General features: G+C 38.7%; 1 protein-coding gene across 4 annotated transcripts in view; it reads right to left on the bottom strand.

Moving 5' to 3' along the window:
• Positions 1 to 14,138, bottom strand: part of HERC3 (HECT and RLD domain containing E3 ubiquitin protein ligase 3) — a 144,749-nt gene that overhangs the window by 93,932 nt on the left and 36,679 nt on the right. For all 4 annotated transcript variants that reach the window (XR_002309035.2, XM_070452128.1, XM_020869001.2 and 1 more), the window contains exon 4: positions 2,014 to 2,173. Coding sequence is in view for 3 of the 4 variants with exons in the window: in XM_070452128.1 (XP_070308229.1) it covers positions 2,014 to 2,173 (160 nt within the window). In the remaining variant the exon portion in view is untranslated. The remainder of the gene's footprint in view (positions 1 to 2,013; positions 2,174 to 14,138) is intronic.

The following is a 14,138-nucleotide window of genomic DNA, read 5'->3' as shown; positions in this document are numbered from 1 at the left end:
ATATGCACAAGCATACACTGTGTTTTACCTACCCATCTTACTCTATCCTCCCAACAACTTGGTAAAGGTAAACAATACTACATAACTTCACTTTTAAGTTAGGAAACTGAGGCTCAGATAAGTTAAACAATTTGCTCAAAGCAACTCACCTAATATGAAATAGAGCCAATACTGGAATCTGAGGCTGTCTAATATCAAAGCTATGTTACTTTCCACAATATTAAGATAGCAACTGATGAATTTATCTTAATTAACTTGTAAAATTATATACAAACTAAAGCCTCAGAAGTCATCCATAATATATGCATAACTAATAAAAACAATAATATATTGCTACTCTAACACAGACTACTTCATTTTTTTAAATGAAATGCCACTAATGACTTTACTTGAGTATTTGTTCATCAACGAGTGAAATATTTTTGTCATGAATATTGTAAATCTTTTCCTTAGTATTACATGCAATTCACTAAAATAAACCATCCCTTTTTAAAAATTTCCACTCATCTTCTTCTCCCAAAATTAAACTAAGTATTGAAAGTAATGAATCTAAAACATTACCTAGTTGGAACAGGAAATGAATCAAATTACCCTTACCTCCATGTTTCTCTTTTCCCTAAAACAGCTTTTGATTAAAGAGACAAAAATCTAAGAAGGGCAAAACGGAGGAGGAGGAAGAATGTATTGTGCTTCAAAAGGGACAATACCTTGGGTAGGGGAGGAGAGGCCATTTATTAACCAGACCTATACTGAGCCATGCACGTGCTAGAGCACCCTTAGCAATGGTGATGCTAAAATAAATAATCCAGTTCTCCTGGTGTCAAGAGCTCCCAGCTTTGTACTAAAATTAGTTATTAAATTAAAAATTGCAATGAATGTGACTAGTACTGCAATAGGAGAACGTTGTACATTTGAAGTACAAAGGACTAGGAATTAAATGAAGGAAATAAACCAGTGGCCTCTTTGACCATTAAGAACCCTCAACAAACAGACGCCACCCTCAAAATGTCCCCTTGAGAGTAACTTCAATACTACGGACATTTTCTTAGTGGTGAAGCATCTGTTAGATAATTAGCCAAATCATCTAAGATTTTGTTGCTGTTTAGTCACGAAGTGGTGGCTGAGTCTTTTGTGACCCCATGGACTACAGCCTGCCAGGCTCCTCAGTCCATGGGATTCTCCAGGCAAGGATACTGGAGTGGGTTGCCCTTTCCATTTCCAGGGAATCTTCCTGACCCAGGGATCAAACTTGAGTCTCCTGCACTGGCAGATGGATTCTTTACCACTGAGCCACCGGTGAAGCCCTTCATAAAAGATTTAGAATTAAGTAAACACTTAAGGGACTAAAAACCATTGCATTAGTACTTCTGTGTTAAAGAACTTATAGATATTTGGTATATTAGCTGTTGATAATGCTGAAGGTAATTTGGCCTATTATTAAAGAGTAACAGGTCAGCTTTGTGACTGACCTTTAAAGTGTCTAACAGAATAATTGATTTAGGCTTGCAATTTTAAGTTAAAGGTTAATAAGTGCAGCATGTGAAAAGAGGTTTTTTAATTTAAACATTTAATGAGCTCCAAACACTACCAACAACAGGCTATTGGGATAAATGAAGTATAGTTCCCAAACAACTCATATTTTTTAACTGGAGATAAGCACTTCTATTGGGCTCCCCCTGTGGCTCAGCTGGTAAAGAATCCGCCTGCAGCTCGGGAGACCTCAGTTCAATCCCTGGGTTGGGAAGATCCCCTGGTGAAGGGAAAGGCCAGTATTCTGGCCTGAAGAATTTCATGGACTGTGTAGTCCATGGGCTCGCAGAATCGGACACAGCTAAGCAACTTTCAAACACATCTACAATTATAATTCTGGGGGCGAGTGTTATAACAGTATAAGGCATGACAGTGACTCAAAGGAAAGAACAATTATTAATAAAAGAAGAAACCAGAATCCAAACCAAGGAGTCTAACAAAGAAACTAGCAGAAATAACCTTTACAGTAACTGACATTCTTACCTGGGTACTGCCACAGAATCCTCAGTAGTCATGAGTCCCAGCTGCCCATCACTACCTGCACCCCAGGAAAACAGCTGGCCCTGGTCACTGAGGGCCAGACTGTGGGACTCGCCACATGCCACATGGACAATGTGCTGATCTGCCAAAGCTCCAATTTGCTCTGAAAAAGAGAAAAAATCAAAGGAGGAAAATGTAAAGCCCAGATAAAGGAATTACACAGAATTAGCATCCGAGGCAGTTGCGTTTTTCAAAGAGAACCATTACATCTGTATGGAGAATACAAATTTTCTATGTTTCTGAAAGCTATCAATTTAGACCCCAGTTATACTGGGCAGCGCACACACTCCAGACGTTCTCTCCCGTGTCTGGTGCTTCTCCCTAGAAAGATGCCTTAAAGAGTCAGTATTTGGAGGTGTGGGACCAGAGAGGACTCAGTGTAAGTAGGAGTGAGGCTTGTTCCTAAAAGCAGTGGGACTGAGGGAGATTCTGCCTGGGAGCAATGAGCCCTTCCCCATCCACAAAAACACCCTTTTCTCCTCAGTTCTATAACACAAGTCTGTCTATGCATCTAGCCAGGAGGATTTCTCTGAGAAAACTGGCCCAAAAGAAAAGACCCATGGCTACTGGCAATGCTGGGTCCCCCTAGGAAATGTTCAGCTTCCCACTAGTTAACAAAACTTGCCCATATACTGTTCTGCTTACATTTTAGGATCTCACTTTTAAAAATAAAAGGCTGGACAAGGACAATCACGTATGTGAAGACCATTTAACAATAAAATTAAACAGCAAAGAAAACAGAAGGAAGGAAACTCTGAAGAAAATGATCAAGCAAGGAACAGAAAAAAAATCTTTAGATCATTAGCAATACAAGACAACAAGCTTCCAACCTTCAGAAAACAAACAAAATTACCTTGGAAAATGAAAATGTAACAGCACAAATTTAAAGGGAAAAGCTTCAGAAGCAGGATGGGAAATAATAATTGACATTTTCTAAGAAATAGAACAAGAAGTCAAAGAGCAAAACAGGCGGAAAAAGAAGAAAGAAATGAAACTATTTCAAGAAACTCAACAATGGAAAAATAAGAATCCCCAAAACAGAATGGAAAAAAACAAAGTAGAAATTTTCAAAGACAGGATTGCTCATAACTGAAAGACATGAGTTTCACATTGAAAAGACTGATTTAAAACCTCAGAATAAAGAGAATAAGGACTGAATTTTAAAAAGAAGAACTACTTCAGAACACTACCACTTGAAATTTCACAACACCAAAAAAGACTCTAAAATTTTCTAGAAAGGACAGTTTATATACAATTGAACAGGAATCAGAATGGCATCATATTTCTCAGAAGCAATTATGAAAGCTAGAAAGACACTAGAGCAATGCCTTCATAATTCTGAAGGAAAATGACTTCTAACAGAGAATTTCATATCTAGCCAACCAAAAGGGCTTCCCTTGAGGCTCAGTGGTAAAGAATCTGCCCAGCAATGCAGGAGACATGGGTTTGATCCCTGGCTCAGGAAGATCCCATAGAAAAAGAAATGGAAACCCACTCCAGTATTCTTGTCTAGGAAATCCCATGCATGGAGGAGCCTGACAGACTGCAGTTAATGGGATCACAAAAGAATTGGACGTGACTTAGCAACTAAAGAACAGCAGCAGCCAACCAAAAATCTGAGAGGAGAGGGGAAAGAAGAACAATTTTCAGGGATGTAAATTTCTCAAAATATTTTCCCTCCTATCTCAGTTACATAATATCATACCTCCAGAACAACAACGAAAAGATTTTGGATTCAGGAAAGGGTGAAAACTATTTCCATGACAGCTATACAGCAGCCAATGAAGGAAAATTGGAAGGAATGTCTCCAAAGTGAAAAATGACATACAATCTGATGAGTTTATATTACATGAGCTTTACAGTTCTGTCACAGAATACAGATTACATGCAAATGAGAAAAAAGAAATAATTAACTCCAGGAAACACTAAACGCTTTACCAGAAATAAGAACAATCATGGTACACAGTCATAATAACCAAATAAATATAATTTATTAATTTACATAGTTAAATCTGTCAATCAATTTAAAATATCAACTACATGGAAAAGATGAGTATCTAGGAGTAAGAAAGAGGAAAGGCTGGGCGGAGAATATAAAACCAGAGTAATCTTTCCCAGTAGGAAGCCTCTAGATCATGTCCAGTATTGAAAAAAATCAAGAAATAGCATTTTAAGCATGTTATTTATAAATATAAAGGCAAACTCCCCCCCAAAAGTTTCAAGAATTGAAAGTGATGGCCTCTGCAAGTGAGACTCAAGGATGGGGACAGGAGAGGTAAGGAGGTGTTATTTGACCTAAACTGAGGTCAAATAACATATAATTTTTCTTTTTAATTAAGCAGCTGAAAACATGCTCATGTCAGAGAAATCTCCTGAATTATCTCAGCTGCTTTCATTCCCACAACCATCTCCTTTACCCTCTACTCGCCATTAGGCTCTAACTCCCAACTCAGTCTTGTCCCCCACACTAAGAACGGTCCTGTATTTACTTTGGGAAAACTAAGAAACTCCTACCAAAGTAGCTCAGGTGAATCAGATTCTTTCTTCCTTCACCAAATTTCCACACTGTACTGTAGTTCTAGGACTTCAGCAGCTTTTACGTTCTCTTGTGCCTGAGTGCCAGGCTCCTGATACCTCACCAGAACCAAGAGCTGCAGCCCTGATAGCTGACCTCCTATGCCAACCATTAGCCTTTCCTGCCTGGATGTCAATGTACAGCGTTGTTACGGTGGTTGTTCAGTCGCCAAGTCACGTCTGACCCTTTGCAGCCCCATGGACTGCAGCACACCAGCCTTCCTGTTCTTCACCATCTCCCAGAGTTTGCTCAAGCTCATATCCATTGAATTGGTGATACCATCCAATCATCTCATCCTCTATTGTTCCCTTCTCCTCCTGCCCTCAATCTTTCCCAGCATGAGGGTCTTTTCCAATGAGCTGGACTTTGCATCAAGAGGCCAAACTATTGGAGCTTCAGCTTCAGCATCAGTTCCTCAGATGAATATTCAGGGTTACATTCCTTTAGGATTGACTGGCTTGATCTCTTTGCTATTCAGGGGATTCTCGAGTCTTCAATTACCTGCCAATCCTGATGAAACTGGAAACTTTACTGATGAAGTAAGTAAGCAAAGTCAAGTCAAGGGACAACAAACTCATCTTTAAACTTGGAAAGGAGCAATTGTGTCAGCCTTCTTTCTGGTCCAACTCTCATACCCATACATGATTGCTGGGAAAACCATAGCTTTGAATACATGGACCTTTGTTGGCAAAGTGATATCTCTGCTTTTTAATATGCTGTCTAGGTTTGTCACAGCTTTTCTTCCAAGAGCACGCCCTAGGCAAACCAATTCCTGTCTCATCACACATCAGCCACCAAAATAGACACAGAACCCCTATTTCACCATAACACAAGTTGCAACCCCAAAGGCAGAGGTACCATTCAGTAATGCAAAGATTTGTAGAGAACTAAATCCTAGTTGTATCAAGTCCAATTTATTTCATTTCTCCTAGCCAGAAAACTAAGCTCATCTGATTCATACTAGGAATCTGTTACAGTGAAATTTTAATTGCTGTTCTAGAATCTACTCCCTGGGTCAACTGAGAATACTTTGTTCACAGCTTTCACTGAATACACCCCTGCCCCAGTTGGGAGCATTCAGGCTACAGTGCACATGTTCATGCGTAATCTCTTCTGATTCATTCTGTCAAGACTGTATGCTATATTTTGCAGATAATGACAGAAACTCAACCCACACATTTAGATAATTAAACACACTAAGGAAATATTTGGCATTTTTTGACAATAAAAGTATATTTTATTTCTGATCCTTTCACAAGAAGCAATTTAAGATCTTTAGAAGTCTTCAGCAAGGTTAGCGACTCTAAATGAGCCAAGGTAATAGGACAGAACAGCAGCAAATGTGGAATGATGCTTAGGGCAAGAAAGCACTTCAACTGCACTCAGTTTTTTAGGATTACTGCTAGTTGGCTATTGAGCCCATCATAATTTTTTAATGTGTTTTTAAACTAATAGTAAGTTGGGCAGTGAACCATCATAGGGTAGTAATGAAGGATGTTACGTGCCTGGAAGGCAGATGGATGCTGCTCATGTGAACTTAATCCTTGCAACAATCCTGTAAGGTTTCACCTCTCTAATAACCCCGGCTGAGAAAAAGTGTGTAATCTGGTCAGAGTACACAACTAAATGAGTGGTGGAGCTAGGAGTGGATCCCAGGTACTCCTGACTTCCAAGCCCATTATATCCACAAGTCTGTATCATCTACCCTCATGGAAAAGAACTAGGTGATTTTAAATCAGTAACAGTCACTACCCTTACTGTCTGTTCCAATGAGAAATGTTATCGAGTGGTATGAGCAGTTTGGGTGAAGGGTATATAGAATATATAAAATTAGTAATCAATATTTGGTACTCGATTTTTCATAAAACTTAAAGTAAGTAAGTTAAATGTCAGCAGTTAGCATGACAAAAGGGATTAAACTTTCATCACTTAGATGTCTCCTGAGTTGCCCCAAGCTATCTACACTTTCTATTTAATAGAAGTCAACAAAGACAGAACCACACTGTAGGAAACCCACGCTCCAAGCTGCCATTCTGTGGATTCCAAGTCCTCATATTCACCCCAACTCTGATTTTCATTTCCCACTGAACTCTCATTCTAGTTCACATCTTGCCTTCTGCTGCTATACTCTGCTCTCCCGGGACAGTTTTTCTCCAAAGTACTATCAACCTAGTCTGAGGGGTACAGCAGGCTTTTACTGAAAGTTTGGGGCAATGGAAATGAACTCAGCAAACCACTCAAAATAGAATATATCCAAGTTCCCTGCAGATCCCAACAAAGAGAATTTCCTAGTACCCATCTTCCTCCTAGGGGCCCCTGGCTTCCTACAACTTGGCAAAATTTGCCCTCATTTTCTTTGCTTCTGTGTCTGAAAGGTCTTATTTCCAAGCCATATTCCAACTACTTTCTAATTTTCATCTAAACATTTTTGGGCAACCTGGGTTATGCTTAGTGGGATCTCAACGCTAACACAACTCACTTTCAAGTGACCACTCCCCCCCCCCCCCCGTAAAACTGTTATTACCATAGAAGAAATTCTACCTTGTTCCTGAGCCAAAGCACTCAAACTAGAGTCAACTTTTTTAAAAACCTTTTTATATTGTCATACAGTAAAATGAACCTTTTTCAGTGTACAATTCTATTAATTTAAGCACATGTAATCAGTGCCACAATCAAGATACAGAAAGGTACCATCAGCCAGAAAAGTCCCTTAAGGTGTTATCTCTAAAGGACAAAGAGTTTTATCCCTTAGTCATTCTCTCCTCATCCCTAACTCCTGGTGGCTACTGACCTACTTTCGATCACTACAGTTTTATATTTTCAATATAATACAATCACAGAATTCACATAATAGAATCATATAGTATCTAACTTTTTGAAATTATTTCTTTCACTCAATATGACAACTTTGAGATCCATCCAAGTTGTCATACGGATCAACAGTTTGTTCCTTTTTATTAATATTAGTCAATAGTATTCCACTGTATTATGGATGTACCACAAAAGACTTTTTCCCATTTTAAGCAATTATAGAGATGCAATTAACATTTGTGCACAGATTATTGTATGAAAATAAGTTTTAATTTCTCTGGAGTAAATACTCAGGAATGGGTATTTTAAATTTCCTGTACAGTGTTGGGTTATTTTAAAAATCAAATATGATGATCTCTGCACTGATTGTTTTGCTTAGACTATTTAGATTTAAAATAATTATTGATATGTTTGATTTTGTGATCTTTTTAAATTTGTTGTTCTTCCCTGTTTTTCACTGCCCTTTTACCTCATTTCTCCCTATTTTTGTATTAAATATTTTCTAGTGTTCCATTTTTATTTATTGTGTTTTTACTATATCTCTTTGATTAGTTACTTGTAATTGCTCTAGAGATTACAATATAAGTATTTAGCTTTTCAAAGTGTAATTAGAATCAATCATTTACCATTTAAAATGGAACTGAAAGACTTTACCACAATACAGCTCTCTTTACCTCTCTTTCCTTTAAGTTATAGTAATCTTAAATATTACATCTGTATACATTGAAATCTCTGTAAAAATTCTATATTTTAATGATCAAGACATTTTTAAAGTGTTCAAGAATAGTCTATTATATTTATTGAGATATCTACTATTTCTGTTGCTCTTCCTTCATTCAGCTCAGTTCAGTTGCTCAGTCATGTCCAACTCTTTGCGACCCCATGAACTGCAGCACGCCAGGCCTCCCTGTCCATCACCAACTCCCGAAGCTTGCTCAAACTCATGTCCATCAAGTTGGTGATGACATCCAACCATCTCATCCTCTGTCACCCACTTCTCCTGCCTTCAATATTTCCCAGGATCAGGGTCTTTTCCAATGAGTCAGTTCTTCACATCAGGTGGCCGAAGTATTGGAGCTTCAGGTTCAACATCAGTCCTCCCAATGAATATTCAGAACTGATTTACTTTAGGATGGACTGGTTTGACGCCCTTGCTGTCCAAGTGACTCTCAAGACTCTTCTCCAACACCACAATTCAAAAGCATCAATTCTCCGGTGCTCGGCTTTCTTTATGGTCTAACGCTCACATCCATATAAGACTACTGGAAAAACTGTAACTTTGACTATGTGGACCTTTGTCGGCAATGTCTTTGCTTTCTAATATACTTTTTTAATATGGTCTAATATGGTCATAGCTTTTCTTCCAAGGAGTAAGTGTCTTTTAATTTCATGGCTGTAGTCATTATCTGCAGTGATCTTGGAGCCCCCAAAAATAAAGTCTGTCACTGTTCCCATTGTTTCCCCATCTATTTGAAATGAAGTGATGGGACCAGGTGCCATGATCTTCGTTTTCTGAATGTTGAGCTTTAAGCCAACTTTTTCACTCTCCTCTTTCACTTTCATCAAGAGGCTCTTTAGCTCTTCTTCACTTTCTAACATAAGGGTGGTGGTATGTGCATATCTGAGGTTATTGATATTTCTCCCAGCAATCGTGATTCCAGCTTATGCTTCATCCAGTCTGGCATTTCACATGATTACTCTGCATGTAAGTTAAATAAGCAGGGTGACAATATACAGCCTTGATGTACTCCTTTCCCAATTTGGAACCAGTCTGTTGTTCCATGTCTGGTTCTAACTGTTGCTTCTTGACCAGTATACTGATTTCTTAGGAGGCAGGTAAGGTGGTCTGATATTCCAGTCTCTTTAATAATTTTCCATTTTGTTGTGATCCACACAGTCAAAGGCTTTAGTGTAGTCAATGAAGCAGATGTTTTTCTGGAATTCTCTTGCTTTTTCGATGATCCAACGAATGTCAGTAATTTGATCCTCTGGTTTCTCTGCCTTTTCAAAATCCAGCTTGAACATCTTGCAGTTCACGGTTCATGTACTGTTGAAGCCTGGCTTCGAGAATTTTGAGCATTACTTTGCTAGCGTGTGAGATGAGTGCAATTGTGCAATAATTTGAACATTCTTTGACACTACCTTTCTTTGGGACTGGAATGAAAACTGATCTTTTCCAGTCCTATGGCCACTGCTGAGTTTTCCAAATTTGCTGGCATATTGAGTGCATCACTTTCACAGCATCATCTTTTAGGATTTGAGCTAGTTCAGCTGGAATTCCATCACCTCCGCTAGCTTTTTCATAGTGATGGTTCCTAAGCCTCACTTGACTTTGCATTCCAGGATGTCTGGCTCTAGGTGAGTGATCACACCATTGGGGTTACCTGAGTCATTAAGATCATTTTAACACAGTTCTTCTGTGTATACTTGCCACCTCTTCTTAGTATCTTCTGCTTCTGTTAAGTCCATACCATTTCTGTCCTTTATTGTGCCCATATCTGCATTGGTATCTCTAATTTTCTTGAAGTGATCTCTAGTCTCCTATTCTAGTGTTTCCCTCTATTTCTTTGCACTGATCACTGAGGAAGGCTTTATTTCTTCTTGCTATTCTTTTAAACTCTGCATTCAAATGGGTATATCTTCCCTTTTCTCCTTTGCCTTTTGTTTCTCTTTTCACAGCTATTTGTAAGGCCTCGTAAGACAACCGTTTTGCCTTTTTTGCATTTCTTTTTCCTGACGATGGTCTTGATCACTGGTTCCTGTACAAAGTCACAAACCTCCGTCCATAATTCTTCAGGCACTCTATCAGATCTAATCCCTTGAATCTATTTGTCACTTCTACTGTATAATCGTATCCCTTGAATCTATTTGTCACTTCTGCTGTATAATCATAAGGGCTTTGATGTAAGTCATACCTGAATGGTGTACTGGTTTTCCCTACTTTCTTTAGTCTGAATTTTTCAATAAGAATTTTTCAATAAGGAGCTGAGCCATAGTCAGCTCCTAGTCTTGTTTTTGTTGACTGTACAGAGCTTCTCCATCTTTGGCTGCAAAGAATATAATCAATCTGATTTCGATATTGACCATCTGGTGATATCTATGTGTAGAATCTTCCTTCATTACTGATGTAGCAATATTCCCTCTGGTATCATTTCACTTCTGTCCAAAGAGCTTCCATTCACTATTATTTAGTAAAGGTCTGCTGGCTGTGAATCTTCTGCCTTTTCCTTTGTCTGAAAATGACTTTGTTCTACCTGGGTTTGTTTTTTTTTTTTTGGCTGAATATAGAATTCTGGGTTGATTTTGTTTGCTTCAGCACTTAAACACCTCACCACTTATGGCCTCCATAGTTTCTGGGGTGAAATCCGCATTCTCCTCTAAGTAATATGTTGTTTTTCTTTGGCTCCTTTCAAGTATTTTCTTTGTAGTTTTCAGAAGTTTGATTATGGTCTGTTGTCATGTGGATTTCTTTGGATTTATCTTGCTGGTTTACTGACTTCTTGAATCTGCATATTTATGTCTTGCACCAAATTTGGAAATTTTTCAGCCATACTATTTTTAGCACTACCTTCTTTCTCTCATCTCCTGCTAGGATTCCAATGACATGAATGTCAGACCTTCTGTTCTTGTCCCACAAGCCCCTGAAATCCTGTTAATTTTTCTCTCTGTCTTTTTAATCTTTGTTACTCAGTTTGCATAATTTCTATTGCTCTTCAGCATCACTGATTCTTTCCTCTGTCATCTTCATTCTGCTACTGAAACCATCCAGTTTTTCATTTTTATTATGGTATTGGTTCTTCTTTATATCATCTATTTCTTAGCAAAGAATTTCATTTGTCCATTTGTTTCCCAACAGTGTGAGCCAACTTCTTCAAAAATTTGTACCATAGCTACTCTAAATTAAGTCTTCAGACAGTCCCAATATATATGTCATTTCAGCATCTGTTGTCTCTCATGTTTGTGGAGATCTTCCTGGGTTTTCCAATGCTGAGCATGATTATATTATGAACATTCTGAATATTATAAGATTCTGGGTCTCATTTAAATCTTCTGAAGAATGTTAACAATTTTGTTTTAACTTTCAAAGTCTTCACATGCTAACTGGGTTTGTGTCCGGCGTGTGCCACATAGTGGCCAGCCTGAAACCTGAGTGGTTGTCTACTTGTATATAAGTTCTCAAAGTCATTTATATGCTAAGCAGGATCAGACTCACACATGTACCTCAGGGATGACCCCAAGAGTTCATAGATAACTGTATGGAGTTACTTTCCCAAGCTCCTCCTCCTCTGTTATCTCTCAGATACTTTCAGGTTTCCTGGGGCTCTCTTTTTAGCTCTCCAGCCTACACACTGTTGCTTCCACAGCTGCGCTTACCTCCGGCCAAATGGCAAGAGGACCAGAGGGGGAAAATGGTAAACTCACTGCCAATTCAATGGCACTTTAAATTCTGGTCTTCTTTCCCAATCCACCTGCCATTATTTGCTTTTCAGAGTTCTCAAAAGGCTGCTCCATGCACTCTATCCAGGTTTTACAGTTGCATTCAATAGCAGCAACAGGAAGGAAGGTGCTCAGTCTGTGAACTGGAACTGGAACCCCAGAGTGTGATGTTTAAAATATTTTTTTCCCCTACTATGTGTGTGTGTCCACAAACTGATTTGTTCCACTTGGCTAAAAAAAAAAAAAGAAAAAATCAAAGGCACAACTCTCCCACAAATGTTCCAACTACAATTGTGTTTAACCTAAAAGCTTGATTCCCAGTGGCAGGCAGTATCTCTGAGCAGTTGACGCTTCCATTTAAATTATCTGAGCATATCAAACACTTATTTGCATAATCTATGTTTGCCCAAGTTTAAACAATCATTCAACCAAATATTTTCAACTAAAGAATTAGAGAAAAGATTAATTACTATTGTAATTAAAGTCTACTGACTTTAGAGCAGTAGGTCTCAGTTCAGGACCAGATGACTGTAATATTGGGCTTTAATGCTCACATACAAAGCCTGAAAACACTTATACACTATGAAACATGTTTGAGAATAGTTTCTTTTTAAAGCCACAAATCTAAGCTTACCATAAGCCAAAATCACTGACTAAGTCAATTAAAACATATGGAGAAAAATAAATAAAACATATGGAGGCCTGTCACAGGCCATGGGAGGGGAGAAGACTTTGTTTCTGAGTCATCAGCACTTCACTAGTCAGAATAATACCAGCTGCAGTCAGTGACTCAGTTATTTTCAAGAACACAGAACTGCCAACTATGGCATAATCTAATGCTGTAAGACGATTTTAACAGAGAAAGATTATAAATTAGGAAACCACCTGACAGCTCTGATAGAGGAATTCCTAAAAGCAGAAGGGACACAATACATATAACATCATGTAGTTAAATGCCTAAGTCCTTCAGGTGGTAATTTAAGATCACTCCAAGAAGACTGAAATCTTAATCCTCAGTTCAAAATATTAATGGTCCCTCAAAGTTCAGCTCACAGCTTACCATGGATGCTTTCTCTCTCACAAAGCATTTTGGCACCACAGTATCTGTTTGGGTACCTACAAGAATTCGAATGTAAGCTCCAAGAAGTCTGTCTCTCAATTAAAGAAATGCTAGGAAACCTACCTGTTGAATATATAAAGTCTCAGGTAGAAAAACGCAAAGTCAGGCTTTAAAATGTCTCAAATGACCAAAAAAAAAAAAAAAATTACAAATTCTGGTGCTATAGTTCCTATTAAAGGAGAGGAAAACAAACTAGTTATTTCAAATTACTAGAGGCGTTTGCTTGCTCCTTGGAAGAAAAGTTATGTCAAAACTAGACAATGTATTACAAAGCAGAGACATCACTTTCCCAACAAAGGTTCATACAGTCAAAGCCATGGTTTTTCCAGTAGTCATGTATGGATACGAGAGTCGAACCATAAAGAAGGCTGAGCACCAAAGAATTGATGCTTTCGAAGTTTTGTGCTGGAGGAGACTCCTGAGAGTCCCTTGGGCAGCAAGGAGAGACAACTAGTCAATTCTAAAGGAGATCAACCTTGAATATTCACTGGAAGGACTGATGCTGAAGGTCCAATACTTTGGCCACCTGATGGAAAGAGCCAACTCATTGGAAAAAACCCTGATGTTGGGAAAGATTGAAGGCAGGAGGAGAAGCAGGTGACTGAGGATGAGATGGCTGGATGGCATCATCATCGACTCAATGCATATGAGTTTGAGCAAGCTCTGGGAGTTGGTGATGGACAGGGAAGCCTGGTGCGCTGCAGTCCATGGGGTTGCAAAGAGTTGGACACAAGTGAGCTACTGAATAACAAGGGGAGTAAGGGATATCATCATCATCACCCTTTATGGGGGAAAGGAGAAAATAAAATATTTTCAAAAAATACATGAATCAGAGAAGTGACAGAACCATGACAGATCCATTCAGAAAAAATAAATTAATCTGCACCAGATTCACTAAATAGAAGATTGTCAAGAAAACCCAGCACCACCCCCACCCCGGGCCCACTGCTCTCCCCCAAGCCTGTTCTGTATGTCTTCTTTACTACATGAGGCTTCCTCACATAGGTGTGAGCAATTATGACCTCCATTTCCAGACCCTCTCCCCTCTGGAGAATACCGGGTCGGCTAAAAATTCCAAGCCTCTGATCACTGCTGGGTCATTCTGGTGACCCATCCCGGCCCGGA

The sequence above is a fragment of the Odocoileus virginianus genome, chromosome 21 (genome assembly GCF_023699985.2).
Source record: "Odocoileus virginianus isolate 20LAN1187 ecotype Illinois chromosome 21, Ovbor_1.2, whole genome shotgun sequence".
In the NCBI taxonomy this organism is placed as follows: domain Eukaryota; kingdom Metazoa; phylum Chordata; class Mammalia; order Artiodactyla; family Cervidae; genus Odocoileus; species Odocoileus virginianus.
Note: the sequence above shows the minus strand (reverse complement) of the source record. Positions and strands in the feature narration are given on the sequence as shown.